Source organism: Athene noctua, chromosome 2, assembly GCF_965140245.1.
Source record: "Athene noctua chromosome 2, bAthNoc1.hap1.1, whole genome shotgun sequence".
NCBI lineage: Eukaryota > Metazoa > Chordata > Aves > Strigiformes > Strigidae > Athene > Athene noctua.
In genome coordinates, this window is record NC_134038.1 from 128,099,639 (window position 1) to 128,121,659 (window position 22,021).

General features: G+C 36.8%; 1 protein-coding gene across 6 annotated transcripts in view; it reads left to right on the forward strand.

The window, feature by feature from the left end:
• Positions 1-22,021, forward strand: part of CDK14 (cyclin dependent kinase 14) — a 319,737-nt gene that overhangs the window by 227,934 nt on the left and 69,782 nt on the right. For all 6 annotated transcript variants that reach the window (XM_074900249.1, XM_074900255.1, XM_074900252.1 and 3 more), the window contains one exon: positions 839-887. In XM_074900249.1, coding sequence (XP_074756350.1) covers positions 839-887 — 49 coding nt within the window. The remainder of the gene's footprint in view (positions 1-838; positions 888-22,021) is intronic.

A 22,021-nucleotide genomic window follows, 5' to 3' on the forward strand; every position in this document is an offset into this window, starting at 1 on the left:
TTTAGGACTACTTCATGGCAACTAATGCCATCACACTAGGTTAGTTGGCCAGAGCAAGTACCAGTCTATACGGTAGGATTTCAGTGCAATGAGGCTTCATGGAAAATGTTATTATGTTCACCAGCTGGATTGCATTTGTTTCTTCCTGAGACGCACTGAGGTCCTGTTCAAAGGGCTAACAGAATACTGGCTCTCCACTTCTGCGGCAGCTTTCACAGCATCTTCCTCTGCCAACTAGTCTTACTGCAGAGGAAGAATCTTCTTGGATATGAGAGGGGAAGTACTTATATCTGAACTTAAGAACTTCATGTTTGAGTAAATAAGCTGTCATTGTACTTGTTGCTTCTGCTCATTATTTATATGTGTTCTGTAGAAAACGGACTCTTATGTGGCCATCATGTTTTGCACATCCCTATGTGTCACAGAGAAAAACATGACAGTGAGGTCACAAAGAATTGTATGTATGATGAAGAAAAAAAATGCTAGATTTCAAGCTTCTTTTTTTCTCTACCAGTCAAAAACTAATTTAGAAATAATTGTAAAAATTTCCATTTCTGGTGATGCTGCAGTAAATGAGCTTTAGGTCATGATGGTTTGTTTTATTTGTTTGTTTTAACAAGTTGGGGGCTTTTTTGGGTTTTGTTGTTTGGGTTTCATTTTCTCCCTGTTTGTATGGCAATTGCTCCTATGCTGATTTTCTTTTCCTGTCTTGGGACTTGAGCTGCAGTGATTAGATAGAAATGATGAAATGATGAAAATTGACAGTAGATAAGTATATATTTTTTTTAATCCTGGTTTTAGTGTAAATAATTGAATGTGTCTCTTCTTTTTCTTACAGAACGGTTTACACAGTACAGCCCTAAAAACCTTAGACAAGCATGGAATAAGTAAGTTGGTTTTTTTTTTTAATTACACTTTTGACTCTTCAGTGATATGATTCATGCCAAGTTTTCATAGTAAAGAGGTACGATGAGTACCTGAAGTTATCATCGTTAACTTAAAATTACTCTATCCTTTTTAATTACAGTAGAAATGTGGAATTACTGAAGTATTATTCTTTCCTTCTTCTGCCAGTTTTGAATGTTTTTGAATTGCCAGTTACCTCTAAATAGGGAAAAACTGTATAGTGCTGTATTTCCTTCTGGGGTATGTCAGTTGGCAAGTGTATTGAGCTCAATGAGAGTTGCTGTGTTACTGCTTTGGGCCATCTTCTTTTCTCTGTTCCACTATAACAAGTAAGAGACTTTTAAATAGTATTTTTTTAATCAGCTTTTGAGTGTTGTTTCCACATAATCATCCCCTGTTACCAGGTTCATCTGGCCATTGCTGTGAACTGATAACCATGCTGTTGTATATTTTAAATATCATGAATGAAGAAAGTCAATGTGAATTCACTGCCTTTTTTTTTCTTTTAATGTTTCCTGAATTTTGTCACATTTAAATCAGATGGACACTGATACAAAGGTATTGTGCTCAAAATCCAGAAAGGTTGCCTGGTAAACCAGGAATGCCCAAGCAATCATCTGTGTAAAGTTTACTAGATTTCTTAGCACATGAAGAATCTTTGTAGATAGGATATTTGGGCAGCACTGCACTGAGTGATTAACTTCTGTTATATTTCCATACACAGTTTGAGTTGGATCAGCAGGATAAACAGCTATGTCAACAACTTGTCTTGCCAGAAAAATTGTTAGCATTTTTCTCCCCTCTCTTTTGACCAAAATTATTTGCAGCAAGGCTAAGCCTTTGCTGCACCAACATTATTGCTTTCTTTCTGATACGCGTTCCAAATTTCATTGCTGGTACCAACTGGCTGTCTTCTTGGTAGTTTACCAGGAGTTCAAGAGATAAATCAACAGGAGACTGAAGCATCTTCTCTTCCAAGCTCACCACTGAAGCTGAAGATAGAAAATGTTTTGCTGAAAGAACTTCCCTGTTACAAGGAAAAAAATGTTACCAATAAAATAGAAGTCCAAATCCTTTTTCAGTATCCTAATTTATTAGCAATGGAGTGTGTCTACAGCTCTAAAATTCATAGCATGGTCTCTTGCTCAAGATGTGATGAGGTTTATACTCACTTTGCCATTCTATTATTTCTTTTCCATCTGCTCCTTCCAAAACCAATTTGGTCCAGTGTACACTGAAGAACAAAGGCATTTTTCATTAAAAAAAAAAAAAAAAAAAAAAAAAAACAAACCACACACCAACTTTTGAAATTTTAGTTAACTGAGGGAGGAGAAATCTCTTAAAGTAACAGGATCATAGTTAAAATTAGGTGTTAGTTGTTGGATGTGATACCATCAATGTTCATCCTTTAAGTCAGAAGCTGTATTTCTGCAGTTCTAGGCATCTTTCGTGACCGTGTAGCTAGCTCTGCATTACTACTGGATCCTCCATGGTTAGGAGTTACTTTATGATTCCTGCAATGAGACACATAAAACTGGCACAGAAACCAGTGCAGGCTCTCACAAAGGTTAAATGACACCTACCTGAGTTAACTGACTTTCAATGGTCTATAGAGAAGTTCCTGACTTATCCAGTTCAGACTGGGAGCCTAATTTGCTGGCTTTTGTGCAAGAGTCCATCTCCTGTTTATTCTAGAGGGAGCAACAGGAAGATTAGATTGACTTATAGTTGGCTCTTCTGAATATCTCAAACAGTTTAGCTAGTTCTTGTGATCCTTGCAGGCATCATCCAATGTTTGACTCTACCTCAGTCTTGCTGCTTGGAATAATGTAATTCCCTGAAAGTCACAGCTTTCATTTTCAAAAGTCAGTCACTAGAATTGTTTATGTTCTGTCCTTTAACAATGAACAAACCTGCAAGTTAATTTTCTCTTTGAAAGTAGTTAATGAAATCCAAAAGCTTGGAAGAAGCAATTATATTACAACATAGGCAATTAGATCTGGATTTGGAAAGAGGGACAAGGAAACTAATATTGATGTGAATGTCTTTGCTTGGGGGCACATATATGTGTAAGTAATGTCAATAGTGGCATGCTAGTCCATCCATTCTGCAGGCATGGACTGAGTGTTCTATATTTTAACAGCAGTTAGACCCAGCAGTATCTCCTGTGTATGAATAAGAATAGATTTGAATTTTAAGTTACTATCTTATATTTCCTTCACGAACATTGCATTAAATTTCTGTTTTTGTAAAACACAAAAAAAGAACAAACCCCAGTTTGCTTAAAACATACCCTCAGTCTGTGAGACTTCATAATTGACACAAGTTATGATCACATCATAGGCTGACTCAAATAAGACCAGAGGTTTTTAATTTCTAAGAAATCCCTTCAAAAATATTTATACATTTTCAATGTTCCATGCTTAAAGGATTTGCCATTTTTCAGCATAAATGGAGGGATTGAAAGACTAAAAGCAATGACAATACAGAGAGTTCAGCACTTCATGTATGTGGTTCTACTATAATAGGAGATATTCAGAGCCTTAAAATTATGTGTCATTTACAATCGAAACGTAAAAGATTTTCTTTTTCCAGTGTAAAATCTTTATCTGTGTGCTGTATCGGAGCACTGTCGCTTGCACAGCTGTAGTTAAGGATGTATAAACATTTCTCTTATAGACATCATTCCCAAGGGTTTATAATTCAGCTATAAAATTTAACACATGGACAGACTGATTCATTCTATAAATTTTCTTTATTACCATATTTCAAGAAGTAGCGATCTCTAATCTTTACCAAAAAAAAAAAAAAAAAAAAATTCCTTTTTAACTCCCTGAATTAATTTGTTGAAGGCTGTTGATGATACAGAAATGTCTCATTTGAAATAGAATTGTTTTAAGGGCAGTTGGGTTAAATGTGAGACCTAAGTTGTGGAGAAAAACATACAGCCTTTTGTTTTTAAGTGTGTATTGGTTTTATTACAGAGTTATTTCCTCTCAACATCTTAGTACCTTTGAAAGATACACCTTCAAGAACAATGTGTATGGCCTTTGAAGGATTTATGTGTATGCTTAAACTTCTCTGAGGTGAAGTCCTGTTACTGCATTTTATAGAGGAGGGATTGAGATACAAAGAAATTAAGGAATTTGTCACATAGAAACTGCAAAACAGAGAACGACCTTGAACTTCATGATCCCAAATGGAAGAGAACACTTAATTTTCTAAACACAATGAAGCTTTCACCATTTACTGTTCCATCTTTCAGGCGCAGTCTGGCCTTTTGTCTTGTTTGTATATATATGTTTTGAGGTCCTGGCATGGAAGAGTGAGAATATGAGTTTAGAAGCTTTCAGAGAGTCTTACCTCAAAACATACATTACAATTCCATTTATGTAAGGAGAGATTACTCAAAGAAAGAATAATGCTCTTCCAACATCTACGGAATAAGCTTTACGTCTGTAAGACAGAAGGAACAGAGGCAAAAAGCAAAACCACCCAAAAAATCCACAGGTGGTAGATTGGGGGCAAAATTAATTGCACCTGACTGACTACACCAGCTTCCATGAGATGTGTATTTTAAAGGCAGAGCCAGACAATGGAACAATGATGGACACAAGCCAATGGCTCTTTAATTCCCAGTCTAACTGGAAATTAGCTAGAAGTGTGGAATGTAACAGCAGTGACAAAGTGAAACCCAGCAGACTCATTATATAAGAAGCCAGATCCCTAAAATTCTTAAAATAGAACTGGTCAATATTAGAGGCTACTTTTGGGACATGTTTGAGGGAAAAAAACTATCACTTATAATGAATTAAGTTCTTTGGAGGTTTTAACATTTAATTTCTTCACTGGTTGTCAAACTACTTCAAGTTGATAAAGAGAATATTTACTAGATAAGATGTGATTTATAAATTTTGTAGAAGTGCTTATAATGTTAGGAAACAAAACTTGCATTGACATTTGCTTCTATCTAGTATAAAGCTTCACCTCCATTGCATGACCTAACGTATTGTGGAATGTGATTATAAAATACTGGTCTAAAAAGAATTAAGATGTGGTAATCTGATCTTCCTATAGAGTTCATAATGAATTATATTTTCACCTTTTTTCCTGAACTCTTCTATTCAATTATCTCTGCACAATAAAAACCAAGAACAGCTCTGCCTTCAGAATGCAATGCAACCTCTTTCAATTTGCAAAAGCTTCTCCATCATAATAAACCCTTACAGAAGAATAACAAAAGAGAACTAATTATCCTTGTGTATATTTGGTGGGATATAAAAAGCTTTTTCAGATTCTTGTGTCATAATGGGTTGCATTGTGAGAAATTAGGTTGGAATGAAAAGGTGCAGTTGAAAACAAATTCTGCTCTGCATCAATAGGACTACTACTTTGTAATTCCCCAACATGGCAGTATTTATTACATAAATGACACTTTATTCTCACAGCTAGTCCCACTGCTGGGGATTTCTTCCTTTAACAAGATGGCCTCTGTATTTGGGACCTCCCTTCCTGAGGCCAGGGTGTTTAAAAGTTGCATTCCAGGACGGACTGGCCTATTTTGGGACTGTTATTCAATGAAAACTTCCTGAAGAAAGCAAAGTGAGTGAATAGAGATGAGTCCACATACTTCGAGTATTTCATTTCAAGCATGACACAGACTATGAAATTGTTTAGAGCTGAGACTTGGGAAGGGTTTTTGGTTTTCGGGTTCTGTTGTTTGGTGTTTGCTTTTTGCTTTTAAGAAGATCTTTGCCTTAATGGGGTTTTGATTAAAGGTGAAATTCTCTTCTAATTGTCATTTTTATCCTCTTCACCTCCTGTCCCTTCATCAGCATTTCTTACTGCAATGTAGTCTGTGATGCCACTGAAAGAATATTCAAGCTCTCAAGCACAGTAGGAACAAAAAACTGTAGAGTTGTCATTGCTAAAACTTTCCTGATAGATAAAACTAAGCAATAAGAATTTTAAACTGTACCTGTGCAAAAGGTGGATTATATGTGTAGGACTGTGTGCAGTTTGAGTATGTTGAGGTTGCACTGGGACTGTCCCCTCACTTGCATTTGAGGAGTGATCACAAATCATGACAGGGGGGAGCAAGAATGGAAATCAGACACAAAATGAAAAAGATTTTGTAGAGCTATTTGTGATTCAGACGCCTATAAACCTGTGTCTGACTCCAGATGACATGCAGTGATACTGCTGTACTGAAAAAAAACATTTTTGACTTCCCATTATGTTTCATATTTCCTATAAATATCCCTTTATCAGTCATTATCTTTTCCCTGAGGGACCCTAGGAATCGTATCATGACAAAACCTATGTTAACCCGTGATACGAACAAGAAATCATTTACAAGGTAGCAAGTTTACTACACTATCTTTATTTAAAAATAACCTCCCCAGTATTCGCTAGTGGGCAGGTTTACCCCTCAGGTGGAGCAGTGGTGGGCCATGAACACATGTTCCAGGCCAGGGGAGGCCCGGAGGAGCATGGCAGCGCTGCCCGCGAAAGGGGGAGCGCTTAGGCCAACACAGCGGGCCCTCTGTACCCAGAGACCCTCCATGGAGGCCGAAAATTTGTGTTACAAATATTTTCCTAACACCACTCTTTTGTTTATTTCACCACTTAATGGGGTTTATTACATTAATTTCAGGGTGCTGGAAGCTGCTTGTTTACACTTTCTCTTTTTTTGTATCTACTACTGTACGTTGCACCCTTTAGTACTGGTTTATATGTTTCTGTCACCATAAAGGGGCTCAGCTGCAAAAGGCAATGTTCTCAGCCCAGTTCAGGAATGGTTAATGCTAAGCTGAAACGCATTGCAGGTCTTGTCAGCTTTACGGTAATGAATTATATGATGCTGATTGAAGCCAATGACTGAGAAAGATCTCTAGAGTTTCTCTATCCTTTTGCCAAGTCAAAAAATTCTTTACAGTTTATATTTGAATGTTTCTTTCAAATGGGAGCAACTGTAAATTGTTCAAATGTTATACATTTTAGAACTTTGAGGGGAGATTATTTCTAACAGGCCTCATTGATCAAATGTTTATCCTGACATTCAATTTATTTTTACTTTATTCTAAATTCCCCTTCTTGTGTCTTGCTAAGCTTTAGGTATTGTGTTACATCTTCTTGTCCCAGATAAAAATAATAATAATAAACCTCCAAAATTGGACCACAAAAGCCTTTGTCCTCTTTTTCAAAGTACTAACAGCTCTATGTTGTTTCATTAGAAAAATTACAGTGTTACTGTCCTATACCTTTCCCAACCACGACAGTTGTGAAAATACAGCCCAAATGTACATGGATGGTTTTTGTTGGCTTCTGCAACATTTATTTAAGTTTCTGGCATTGGACTAGAGTTTATTGGTGTTATTATCTCTGAACCTATTCATATTTTGGGTTATTTTTCCCTGGAAATAATTGTTTGTAGTTCTCTATGCTCTAGTTTGTTTGTAGATTTTCTGCCCACATATCTCACTTCTACTAGCTGTTTTGTACTAATTTCTTTGTCTTCTATGGTGTTTTCAACATTTAGTTTCATTTAAGAATTGATTCAGTATATGGTATATCCCTTAGTCCGGATCATTAATAAAGATGTTAAATAAGAGTGTAACTAACGCTAATCCCTCTGGTACACAGCTGGACACTTCCCTTCCAACTCAGTACATTACCACTCATCATTACCATTTGCTTTAGTCTGTCAGGCCAGTTTTCAGTCTGAGATAGTGTAGCACATCCCAGATCTTTGGCGTTTGTCCACAGAGCAAAATTTTTTAGCGAAATTGCATCAAATGTTATCTCTCGTTGCTTTGTTCCACCAGTGATTTAAGTCCATTTTTTAAAATTAATTTATCTGATGTCTTGTTCATGAGTCATCTCTTCTTTTGATGGTCTTAGTTTTTTCCTAAAACTAATTTTGCTTCCATATTGTCTATGTTTTGTTTCTGTTGCCTATATTTTGCTTCTATACTGTCAGTCTGGCAAACATTTGGCAAGATTCTCTTTCTCATTTGAAAACCAGAAAGGAAGTATGTGTTGGGGTTTAAGTCTAGTACAATACTTCAGAATGAAGAGCAAAATTAGCTAATGTCACAGTAACATCTACAGTAATAAGCCTGTGAAGAAAAATGAGGAAAAACTCTTCCTGTGTAGATTTCCTGGAAAGATTTTTAAAAGGTGCCTTACATTTGTTTGCTATCCTCACCAATTCCTTAAGAATTCCTTAAGATATTGAGACATATATCAGATAGACATGTTTATTTGGTGTTTCCAGGTATGATTTTTTTTCAAAGTATGTTCTTCATTAACATTTTTGAGTACTTGGTGATCAACTCTTTTCAGATGTTTCCAGTTGTTCTTTCTCCTTATGCATTTCTACATGCCAATGTTTTATTAATATCTCAGAATTATGTTTTTGGTAGTCTGTTACTCACATGTTGCCACAGTGTCTTTCATTTCTTGGTTTGAAGTCTAATACTTTCTGATCAGAGGCACCAGGCATCATTATATTCTCACATTCCTAATTCTGTCCTCTTGCTGGAGTTCTGTACTGTTGGCCCCTCTGCTGAAATCTTTCTTCTCCAGATAATGACTTTGCTGACAAAATTGCGTCTCTGAGATGTGTTTTAAAAGTATGTGAGGAATTGAAGACATACAGTGAATGCAGTAATATAAGTGAAGTAGACTTTACTGCTGGGTATCTCATTATTTGTGTGTAGCCATAAAAGGCAAGATTTTTCCAAAATGAGAGCCAAAATGAAAGGCAACTTATGAATTGGGCTGGGATTCAGAAGTGCTTAGTGCTAAGCAACTGCTTTTCGTTTAAGTGGCTTGATATTATCCACTGCTTTTTGTCAAGTATTACAGATAATTTTTCTTTAACACAACAGTTCCTTTGATCCTCATCTTAGGGTCTCAGAAATGTATAAAATTTTGGGAGATGGTACAGACAGGCAATAAGTGTAATAATACAAATAATGCTACTGAGTTTTTTCACCTCTGCAGATAGTTTAAGCCAATCTCAAAACCCACGCTGTTTGGCCCTGTTGCCAGCCAAAGACCTACAGACAGTATTTAGGGTTTCTGCAGTGGTACAAACACCACAAAGTATCTTTACCTTAGACAAATACTTACTTTACTGTCTTCTGCGATGATTTGATGTGCGTTTTTCAGTGTAATTTTTAACTACCACCTTTTCTGCGGTAGGATGGTAATCATAGGTATTCAGATATTGCCATTTGTGAGAATCTCCTGTAACCATCTCCCAGAATTCATTGCAATTTTGTCAAGAAAATCTTAATTGCTTCCTTTTGTGAGTTTCTGGCTGTGGTGCTTCACGTATCTGCCTTCATATTTCTGACTTCTTTCCTGCCATACAGGACAGAGAAACAAGAAACTTTGCTTTTCGTGCAGGTTTTTTTTTTTTTATTTATTTAGTGATGCAGAAACACATGGCATTGTCAGAGACTAGTGAAAACAGTGATTTGTTTCAAAATTCGAAATTATTTGCTAGCCAAGTAGTTTTCATAGTTAAATTTAGTATTTAAATAATGTAGTAATATCTTTAAATTATGAAAGTTTGTATCTATTATTTGAGAATTTGTGAAATACGATGGATGCAGGCAGATCATCATTTAAATATATTCAGTGCCTGCTTGACCTGAGTGTCAAAATGGGAAGATAGGAGATAATAATCCTTGCTGATACATAAAAATGGAGAGGTCAGATTATGTATCTTCAGCAACACTGTGAATAATGAGTGTCGGCATAGGACTGGTGCACCTGTCATTGCTGGAGGGCAAAGAGACATGTGGTTCCAAGGGGAACTGACCTTTTTCTTTCAGGCATTGAGTCAATCCCATATCCTAAGGCACACATTCTGCGTTAAAATTATTATAACTCTCCTGGTATTACGTTGAACAAAAAACTCTGGTGAAAATCAAGGGAGAAAAAAACAAAATTATGGTGATGATAATTTGTGTGTTGTTTTTAATTAAGCCTTTAGAGGAAATATATTGTGTAATTTTGAAAAACATCACTAAAACAGTTATATTCTTCTCTGATAAAGATAAATTTATTTGAAATTTAAAATAAAACTTTGAAATGCCTGAATTAGCAGGTCTCTGGATACAAAAATATGAATTACAATATTTATCACTAAATGTGATTCACAAAAAACCTGCATCCTTTCAAATAAGGTAACGTATAATACGCTGTATATACACTGTCTGCTACCTCAACTGAATTTATATCCATAAGATCTGATTTACAAATAGACAACTTCCTGTTAAATTATTCATTTCATAATAATTGATGTAACAGAGTTGATCTTATGCTGGAACATATTTGATCATAAATTCAATGAAAGCAGCCACCATCTTTGTGATATTTGTCCAGCTAAATCCTTCCGTGAATAAAATAATAAAGATGCCAGCTGTGCTTGTTTTATGATCACTGCTGCAGTAGGAGGCTGGAAGTACAAATGAAGAAAAGCTCTAATTTTTTTATGTTGGAGTTATAAATTCAGAATCTTACTGCAAAGAATTTAAATGGAAAAAAAAATTTTTACTTTTGTCACATTCTCATAAATGTGCTGTTTGGGGTTTTTGTTCCCATTGTTTAAGGAGTCCAGAATAGTTTTAAGATATTGAATAGTTTTAAAATATTGCTATTGCTTGGACCCAAACTTACAAAATCCAAGGCAATCTTGTAAAAATAAGTGAAATTTATGCTTTTCTCTCCAACATCATTGCAAGAATGGACCATCATTTTTGCATTGCTTTCTTTGGTTAGATTCTATAGCAGTCTTAAAACTCTGTTTACTGCTGTGTACTGTTAGTGTGCCTCAAACTAATTTCAACACCCTGACATAAAAAAATCATGCTCCAGATTATTATTGGCCTTCCTTCAGCATTATGACTTTTGTAGAATACTGTTATATTTCTTTTATTTCTTTCATATTTGATCCTTAAAGTGCCCCTGAGTCAAGCTTTATTCTGCAACCATGAGGACATGAATCTTTCCTGAGATGTTGACAGACGGTGTTTGGTGAATATCATTTTTCTGTCAGCTACAGCCTACATCTATACTGCTAACTAAAGCAGAGCCAGGGACTATTTTCTGGCCCCGAGGCCATGTGGCAGACCTTAGCTACAGCTGTACTAAGTAACACTTGGGCACGTATCTCCCATGGGCTTTATGTGGTCCCCATGCAGCTGCAAGTACAATGATTATTTTGAGGGTGTTCAGTATTAGTTTTTTAATTCAAAATTTCTGGAATAACATAATACCGATGTTGCAGACCAAGAGAATTGTGTTTTCTAGCATAAGATTGAAGGTAATATATTGCATGCCCTGCTTGTAGGAGCTGCCTTTTGGGAATGGTCCCTGGCATGTGTCTGAACTGTGTCTAGGAGTGGTTTTGGAGAATGCTAGTTGGCATGGGCCAAAACAACCCAGGGGGCAGTGTGGACACTCAGTAGTTGAGTGGTCAGGCTCTCTCCCTAGCCCTGCTTAATTTGGCGGTACAGTCTTCAACAGGGAGATTCTTACTATTCCCTACCCTGTGCACACCTGAGTGTGCTCCCAGTGAAATTTCTCCTCTTGCTGTAATGCTAGCATCCTTTGTTACTTAGGCCTGAAACTTAAGGGATGCTTTTTTATCTTTCCTATACCATGCATCCACACTGCTATATATATTTTACAACTTTTTTTTTTTTTCTTTCCAGCTTTTCCTAGATACTTTTTTTCCTTCCCTTACCAACTCTGTCATTCAGGTCTTGATTGTCATAATATACTTATGTCCTCTCTTGACCAATGCCCTTCTTTAGGTCATACAGAAAGCAACCGCTAAATTCAGTTTATTTTTTTGTGGATTGTTTAGCTCCCCTCCCAACACTGGCTGTTTCACTCCGTCATTTTTAACTTCTCCTTTTCAAAATCCTGCATAATTATGCCTCTTCCTCTCTTCCTTTACAAAGCTGTGTACTTGCTCCTGTTCCCTATTTTTATGTCAGTGATCCCTTATATTTAGGCCTTCTCCTGACCCGTAGATAATTCAAGCAGACTCACAACTGTTGTCTTCCTTTCTGGGAATCGGATGGGCTTGTGCCCAGATAGTGCATTTGCCAGTTGTTTGCAGTTCTTTTCTTCAGGCTTCTTGTCCTCAGTTTGGAAGCTGCTGGTACTAGTCCTTGTCTGCCACAAGTGCCTGCTTTCATAGAAGTTTAATATCCATTTATGACCCTAAAATGGGACCCAGATATTTTTTTACCTGCCAGTTCTGCCTCAGTGGCAGCATATGTGACCAGTTGTATCACAGAGCTCTACAGATTCCACAATTCCACATGTGCAAAATATTTTGAAAATCTACCTGCTTATTTTTGGGCCATTAGAAGTGGCCTGAGCTCTACTAGCAGTCAATTTGTAGTGATAGCTGGCTCTTTGGGAAATCTGACCTTTAGTGGTCACTATTATAGATAACAATTCTGATTTTAGTTCTTAAATCACCTATGCTGATTTATGCCTAAATAGCAGTAACTCCCTGCTTAGCTGTGTCTCTTTCATGCTACTTTGACGGGTTAGGATTTGCAAAAATAGTTCAGAACTGAGTCCTTCCCTACTGCAAGCCAATTTCTGAGTGTCAGATAACGCTGCATCCTCACACAGATGTGAGTACAAGCACTTAAAATCCACAAATTTCAGTAACTGATAACTAAAATATATGGAATCCGTGGTTTCATCATTCACCTCCAACTTCTTTATAGTTAAAAAGGCATAAACTGTTTTTTCAAATATGAGCAACTTTTTAAAAAGACACTTTGATACAGGTACATGTGGATATGTACAGTTTCGCTTTTTTAGAAAAATCAGTGCAAAAATTGTGTTTTCTCTAAATTGTATACTAGAGAGATCACTGTTTTTTCCTTCTGCAGTGGTCTCTGTGCCTAAGAAACCCTTGAATAATTACATTTGGTTTTTTCCCTGTTCAAGTTCAAAGTCAAATTCAGGCTTCTTTTAACAGATTGGCACAGGCACATTTGTCTTATTAAGTATTAGTGCTGTTGGTATCAGACACTAGTTTTTCAGTCTGCGAGCTTCTCCTTATGGGAAGATGACCTAATGTTCCCTTTAGCAAGTACCTGTCTCCATTAATGTAAAGGGAAAGGGTGGTATGCTAAGTCAGGAGAGTGAATCTGAAGAATGGCACAGCACCTTCTGCACTGTGATGCTGGTGTGAACGTGGCATCCCATCCTGTGTTCTCTTCTAACATCACCTGAACCAAGTACCTGAGGGTCAGGGAGCTGCAACTGGTTTGTGTGATGTGAGTCTTTCTGAATATATAGGCATAATAATACATAATAAAATATTTTTGACTGTGTGGCGTTGAATATATTGTCCATATGCTGTCATGATATGCATCTTGGTCTCCTCCTCTCAATGTTTATTAGTTCTGCATCATTTCCCTGTCATGTCTTAGCTTTGGAGTATAGTTGCAAAAAGACCAGGATGCCTACTTGTACGTAATTGCTTAGTTTTATTGGGTTCAGCCAGACAACTCATATACATAAAGTTAAATACATGCATGTGCCTGTGGTCTGTCTTCCTGAGCTCTCTAGGCTTGAGGCATTGTCTCTGCCTCCAAATCTCTATCCACCTTTAATGAGCTGTATATATAAATACAAAGTACTCCTGTTCGTTCCATATCCATAAAATATATTTTCTTAGCTGAGAGGTATACAATAATAGAAAAGATCAGACCCATCCAATGTTTTAGGGAGGACAGGACAAGTAGCTGTTTCCAAGTGGTTGATGGATCTGAGGCCCCAGCAAGACAGATTTGTAGGTTAACTGTGATGAACGATCTTTGGCTTCACTGACTAAAGCGAGGTCACCCTTCTCAGGGCACTGCCTGCAAGCTGCAACCTTGTAGCAAATTCTTGTTGAAATACTGAGCAAACAGACCAGTTCTTATTTACATTAGAATGAAATTAAGACTTCTCAAATGTGAGATGATAAAATACCAGACAAGAGGGCAGAGATTTATAAGGCAGTGCTAATGTTTATTTACTAGAACTTAGTTCTGTCTTTTTTTTTTTAGTTTTCAAAAGGCAGTAGGTCCAAAACAGCTGTTTTCTCTTTCTGTAGTCATTCAATAAGGGAAAATAAGGAAAACTCTTTACTACCCTAGTGGCTGCACCCACTTGACAAATTTGAAATTCAGTTTGGTTGGTTTTTCTTTGGCTTGGATTTTTTTTGGAGGGAAACAGTCCAGGTTGTCGAGGGTGGGAGGAGGAAAAGCACAGAGCTTTGACTTCAGTGTGTGCCAAAGGTTTATTTCAGCTATTTCTGTGTTGGGGGGTAGGGGGTGGTGGTGTTTATTCCCTCCTCTTTTTTGGCTTATGTCCAGCCAGTGAGGAAATAAATATGTGAAGAAAGAATGCTATGGAATGTTAACTCCGCTGCCGTATTTTTTTCCTTTTATCATGCCCCAAGATTCACTGAAGTTGATATAAATTCACCATGCCTTCTTTTAAAAAGCATAACAGAAAGGCATTCTTCCTTTAAGAGTCAGACTGTAAAAGGTGATTTTCTTTCACTCAGTTTGGTTTAAGCCTGTAAAAAGCATTAAGTGAAAAATCTGATATATTTGTTAGGGCATTTATTGCATTACTAACTTATATTTTCAGTCCTCAGTGAAAGGTTTATAGAGAACATAAACCTTGAAGAGTTTTTGTTCAGGATTAAAGATATATTTTCTCTATTTTCTGGTCAAATAATAGCTCATAAAATGATTGGGGTGTTAGTAATTATTTTTAGCTCTATTTATTTTCCAAGGATAGTTTGTTCAACTTGCTGAGGTGCATGAAGGCCTTTAAAAAAACACTCTTCTTGTTCAGAAGGTTCAAGCCTTTTAAAGAATTTCAAAATAATCAAAAGCTTCTGATTAGATGTCACCACCATGTTGTTGTTCTTCATTAATTGCACTTAAAGCAAGGAAAGATCTTCCATTAACTATAAATCTAGCATATTCAATAGTAGTCCATTGTGGTGTAAGTAATACACTGTGTCTTCCATAATTAATATCTTTAATGCTGGGCTAATTGGAATGCTGAAAGAATTAAAATAGCTGATTGATGGTGCCATGTAAAATCAAAAAGAAGTAATTGCTAAATTATTTCTAGGGCAAAATGTTAAGGCATGCTCTGATTAAAATTTCTTAGGAAATACTTTTTCTGGAAAATACATGTATCTGAGAGAAACTGCTGAAAACTGAGTGAAATAATGTGAAATATTTCGGGTATTCTTCTTTTAGTTTAAAGAATTAGTTGTGGTTTTAAACAGTAGCAGAACACTGTACCCAGCGGTCATGTTGCCTGGAATATTGCAATCTCAGAATTCCAAGGAACTGAGGAAGTTACGTGATCATATCAGAGAAAGCCACATTCTCAGTAGCTTAGAGTATGTTGTCACTGGATATTGTATATTTGCTGCTTAAATAAGCTTATTTTTCTTCTCTTTAATGTCCGTCATGCAGACCTCATAGTTCTTGCTTCATTTGACATTCCAGCATATATTATCCTGGCAAAAAGATACTTAATATCAAATGTAAACCTTATTCTGTATCAAATTGATATAGAACAAGTGGGGGAAATATCTGCAATACTGTCAATGAACAGCATTGGCTGTCTTCATGCCCTAAGCTCTCAATAGTTGTCACCCTTCTCTGGAAGCCCAGCATATTTATTCTGAGGCATCAGAGCAAGAGCTAGCCCAGGTGCATGTCAGGCTGTAGAAAGACAAAACTCAGGATACTTTTAAGTTGTATATTGACTGAATCTCTTTAAGCTTAGCATTTAAAGCTCAAATCAACCAAATTCAATTTTTAGAGGTGTGGTGTTCTGTAAGGGTGTTAATGTTCTGCTTTCTATATGAAGCAAACCTGTCAAGCTGGATATGGCAAGCGGTGTTGTGTTGTAGAAACACAGTAATACATCTGAAATGGACACTAAAACACATCAAAGCTAGTGCAGAAAGAGTCGGGGAGAAATAGACCCATATCTGAGTTTTTGTCTTGAGTTACATTCAGTGATGACATGTACAAATGATCTAGTCATGACTGAGCTCAATGGCCATTATCAAATGTGAATTGCCATGAGAAGTTGGATCACTTCATTGTCGATCTTAAGTGTGACCAAACAGAGTCTCTGAAACCTCCTGTGACTCATGAGCAGTTTAAGTAAGCATCTTAATTCTCCATTCTGAGTTGAGGAGCTGCAACTATAATTATTCGTTACCTACTGGGTCAGTAGATTCTTTTAAAAAATTTACCAAGTATATAAAAATTATATACGTAGAGGTAAATCTATATTAATTAAAATAGGAAAAAAAAAAAAACCACCACCCTAGTTGCCTATATTGTTAGAACCTTCATTTGTTACATTTACTTTTTTTCATGAAATGCTGTTCATCTTGGCTGCGTTCCAGCTAATGGCATCTGTGCAAGTGTCAAGTGAGAATTAGTTCAGACAGGTCAGGGTTATTATTACATTCCTGGAATGCACTGAATGAACTTACCTCCACAGCTTTTCAAATGGGGCTCTGACCTCTTTTATATCGGCGTTAACAGCAATACCAAAGAATCAAACACTGATACTTTTATCTCTGTCCCATATTAGTGAATACTTATCATTGGTTGTCATGGCTTTTATTTTAATAATAAACAATTCGACCACCTTTTCAGTACTTCGACAGATAAGACTGCTGATGCTGTGATATGGTAATATAATTTGAAGGGATCGGACTAATTCCTGAATTTCAAAAGAGATCATTTCATACACCCTTATGGAAATTGTGAAGGTCTGAAGACTGTGGAGCACAGTGCTGTGCAGGAGCACAGAGCAAGGACAGATGCTAGGAGCAGTATAGCCATGTTAGTGCAGGATTTGCCCCAGCCTAGCTCATCTAAGAAGCCTGAGAGGGATGTTGCAGCCTTGTTTCTAGTGAGGTACCAAGCTAGAAGAGTACAATTAAACTGATGGCCTGGGGAACCTGGAGACCATACTTCCCTGCCTTGCTTCTGTAGAGAGCTCAGTGTTTCTGAATCTAAATGCCAGCACCTCCATTTGGGAAGAGGAGTATTGGGTGTTTGTAGACATGACTCCCCTAAAGAATGTACGCAGCCCAGCACATTAGGATTGCTGTTGGTAGTCCCATGCAGGTGTAGGGGACAATCCCAACATTGAAATGCGGTTTCTGTGGCTGTGTTCGACTGTGATGTTTACTGTATAGTTCGGCTTGAAGTACCCCTATACTGTGCTGTAGAGCCAATTCTGTGTTTTGTGATTGATCAGCAACAAGTAAAATCCTGCCTCAGTGAGCCTTCAAAAGCTTTCGTCTCTCTTTGTTCATCAGTTGTAGTCCTCAGTACCCTCTGTGTAAAACACTGAAAAAATGGTAATGTCTTTACTCTGTTAGATTCTCATCTTGAGGTGCCGCTTTACGCCTTCATCTGTATCAAAAGCTAAAAGCATCACATCAGAACTTGTGTTCACTTGTTGCAATGGTTTCATGATGACTAAATAAACTCTACAAAAGCTTCGTGGAGGCACACCAGGTGCGTTTGGGAAGCAGCTCCTGCACGCTGGAGCTGGCACGTCAGGTCTTTGAAGACAGTAGGTGTTCTCGGCATGGCTGTAACAACAGAAAAAGCTGATGATATTTAGTAAAAAGTAAATGTTACTTAAGGTAGGCCCTGCTCCAATTTGTGTGCTGCATGGCTGCTGCTGCTGGTAGGGTTGCATGTATATTCAGAGGTGCAGACTATCAGGGCACATGAGAGCATGTGCATATCAACTGGTCAGAAAATGACTACAATATACGGTGTTGGCACAGTTTTGTGTCAGAACTCAGGAGAGGCCTAAAGCCTGGGACAAGGGGAAAAGACTGATGCCCTCAAGCAGACATGGGTGAAAAAGGGGAACATGGCCCTTGTGGTGGTGCAATGGTAGGTTAGATACCGCAAGGAGTACAGGATACTGTACAAGAGTCCTACTGTTGAGAGAACCATGGCATCCTCTGCAAAACAAGCTGCCAGGGTTACTATATGGCCTGCCTGATCTGCACCAATTTGTTTATTCTCTTCTTACCGTTAAACTTTAAACTCTGCTAAATCATGATATTGTTTGAGTTAACTGTAGTTTTGTCTTTCAGTACCTCAGGTGGCAAGAGATTGCTTAGAATAAAGAAGCAGAGCTAAGATTTCCAAAGGGAATTAGGTGCCTCACTCCTCTAGGCCATGTTATAAACGCCAGTCATGAAATGAATTAATGATACGCTGCGAGAGTTGTATCTTCACATGAAAAATATGCACAATAAATGATTTTTACTCTGGGAAGTATTTACCTCGTACTGTTAGGAGTATATAGACAACATATTATCTCCATTTGTTTTAATGCCCATTTATCTTAATTATTAATGTGAATTTGAACTGCCTTCTTGATTGCATTTAAAAGCAAATCACCCCAAGTTCAGAAGTTCACTGCACATGCCCAAAACTTTTTTTTCTGAAGAGCTTAAACCAAACTTCAGTGATCTTAGTCATGTTCTGCTTGACCAAATACTGACCTTCCTCTGCAGTAGAAAGACATTTAAGCCTGTTTTCTGAAATTAAATCAAATTCTTGTAATCCAATGAGATTTACAACTGCACAAGTCTAGTCAGATTCATATATGTTTAAAGTGAGACAGGTTCATATGGTGTTTGTTTTTCTTGAGCTAAGGCCATATACAGCATTTGGGATTAAGTTGAAAATCAATGTGATTCACAAATGTCATCAGAGTATGTGTGTAAAAATACTCCCAGTATTTCTCAAAACAGTATCTACGTATCATTTAATACTCGTTGCCAAAGGTTTCTCTGTATTCTGCTGTACACCACATTTTCTGAAAGTATGTATGCTGTCATGGCTAGTAACTATGCCTCGGTGATTAGTGTGACAGTAAGTGAAGCATGAGTATTGAGACTTGCCATATCATGCATGCCAAATTCCTATATGGCCCAACTGCTGTGAGACAAAACATGCTATTATGTTTTAGACACAAAGCCATATTGTATGAAATTCCATCCTGTCACATACTGAAGGAGGTGTATTTAAAAATCAAATTTTTTTTTCTTTAGTTCTCTTTGTTAACTTCTCTATATTTGATATTTAACTACTGAACCCCATGAGAAAATTCAGCCTTTGTTCCTATTTAGGAATCATGTTTCAAAGTTACATCAGAAAGATTGTTAATGTTTTAAGGAGGATATTTTAAAGAGACTATTGGCAAGAAAAAAAGAGGAAAGAAACAAAACCAAATGTTCCAAGAGCAGACCGCTGAGGACATGCGCTAAATGGGTTTCTCCAAACAATTCTGATATAGTAGATGTAATTTAAATACGTGATCATACCGTGCATTTTCATAAGTAAAAGAATAGCTTGTCTTTAAACAAAGCAGCAAAATTAGTCATGCATTCCACTATGGCATCAGTTTTAAGACTGACAACCTTAGGAGCCTACATGCATATGCCTTTTGCAGTGTCCCCTGATTTCCAGAAATGACTTTGATGGAAGGCATGGGTTTTGGAGAAGAATTTTTTCGTTGCTGTGCAAAGGTCTGTAAACAAAGCTAGAATTTTGATGTGGCAATTAAAGATATGGCTGGGCCTAGCTAAAAGTGATGACTTGATCCATGAGTTACTTGGATGATCTTCTTCAGCCTGTAGTACTCAGGAGGCGAGACTCAATTGTTGTGGTCCCTTCTGAGTTTAAAATCTATAAACACTTGGCAACATACTAGTAATAATGTAGCAACACCACTCACCCCCTGCCCCAGCACTACTCAGAGTATTATCAGAGCAGGTAAATGTAAAAATTATAGCAGATTGAACTATTTTTGCAGACTGTGCACTGAATTTAGTCTTTTTTCTATTTATTAATTATAAAGCAGGTTCTAATTTTGACTGATTTATTTACAATCACTTTATTAGTTGTTGTGATTATGTTGCAGCCCAAGATATTTTTGTTGGCTTTATATTGTATTAATGTATAATCTGCTGATTATTTGATACTTATCTTCAGCTTCTTGACTGATCGCAGTAAACAGGTATCTTCTTTGTTTCTAAATGGGGAATGTGACTTTGGCTTCCTAAACTATTCCTACTCAAAATATTTTTAATTTATATTAGTTAATCTGATTTCATTGCTAAAAAAAATTCTTAGCGCTATGCCAGGTACTTTGGTGACTTTTAATATGTCAGCACTACTCTGTTCAAGAGCACCAAGGAACTAGAGTGTCAGCATCCATAATTTAACCCGCAATTCTGAATTCGCTAATGTTTGAATGTTCTTTTATTTTGCTTTGCCTTACTTAAACAGCATCTTCACAATACCTATGGATCAGCTAAGGAATGGTACAATTCTTATATTGGAGTGTAATATTTCACTACTTACTTAAGTGACCTAATTTTTCTGACTTAACAGTGGCTTTCATTCAAGACAGAGAAAGTTTACTATGGTTCCTAAAAAGGATGCAACTACCTCTGTGGGGAAAAAAAATATGTTGGTGTAATGATTTGTTCGGACCTGATGGATTGCCAGTGAATAATTGGTGCAGGTGGGATTAGGACACAAAACAGGCCTCAAGACTCAATATAATCAGTGGTCCATAGAAATTTTGGATGTGTAGAAGAATTAATACCAATTCTCGCTGAATATTTTCTTTTCTTTGTTAGGAATGGTGTTTTCTCCTGGTATTTTGCTGTTCTCTGTAATGAATTTTCCTATAATTTTCACAAAGGTTTAACGAAACGGTTTCTACAGTCTGGTAGTTTAAGGAGTCAGGAATTAATTTAATTTATAGGCAATGACTGTTTCATTCAAGATGCCTTTATTTTGTCATGAACTGAATGAAAACAAAAAATTATGCCCATCAGAAACCCTGTAGTTCATCATCTATTTACCCTGGAATAGCAATTCCAAATCCTAATCCTGGGTATTCTGTGGGATTATGTCTGATGAGAAATAATGTTCTCAAGTGATCAGCACTTCTGGGCAATTCATCCATGGGTAACTTCTGGATATATATCCTGACAGATCCTGAAGAGATCAGATAGGCATAGTATTCAAAAATTCCTATCTAGTGTACAGTTGCTAAAAACTAAAAGGACAGCCAGTGGCATGTTTTTCTGAATCATTACAAATATCAGCATATCATACATATGCCAGCACATAATTTTGTAGAGATGCTTTTGACTTTTAAATTTATTTTTTTTTTCCACAATGAGTGTAGTACGGACATGAACAGAAAGTTGTGTCTATGACATTTGTGACTTAAAGTTCTTGCTGTAATAACGATTTTTTTTTCATTTATTGTTTTCAGTGTTGTCCACTGCAGAGACCCTTTTCACCTGTGCATACACTGATCTGTATAAATTACGCGATGTCAGACTAATAAAAGAGTAACTTCGTTTAATCTATCTTCCTGTCCTAAAAGTCAGTTTGATCTGAACAAAAATTAACATTTGCATGAAACATGCTGTAGGATTATTGATTTTAGAGGATAACACCATCTTTTTCAAACACTGCAGTATTTTGGACTGCTTGATATATTGGACCATCTGTTTTGTGAAACCTGTGCATTGAAAAATAGGAGACCTTTTTTATGCTTTGGCATTTTTACCTGACAAGGTCTTTACTGAGCAAAGGCATGGTTGAATTTACAAAGTTAGATACTAATAGCAACACAATGTTGACAAGATTCAGCACCTCTTTTCCAACTGCATATTATAATAAGTTTGGCGGCTTTGGAAGTTTAGGAGGCAGCTGTAGGTTACTAGACCCAGCCCACATCTTGCATTTTACTCTCTCCTCTCCAAATCTATTATTTTTAGTTTATATTTTCTTACAATATTCCCAAGCATATAGGTCCCAGTAAAACAATGTATTCTCAGACTTCCCTAGGTAGCTTAGAAAAGACAATTCACTTAGAATTTAATGTTTGCATTGCATTAACACCTAATGAAGAGTCAACCCCCTGCAGTGTGAATAAATGAAAAAGTAAGAAGCCA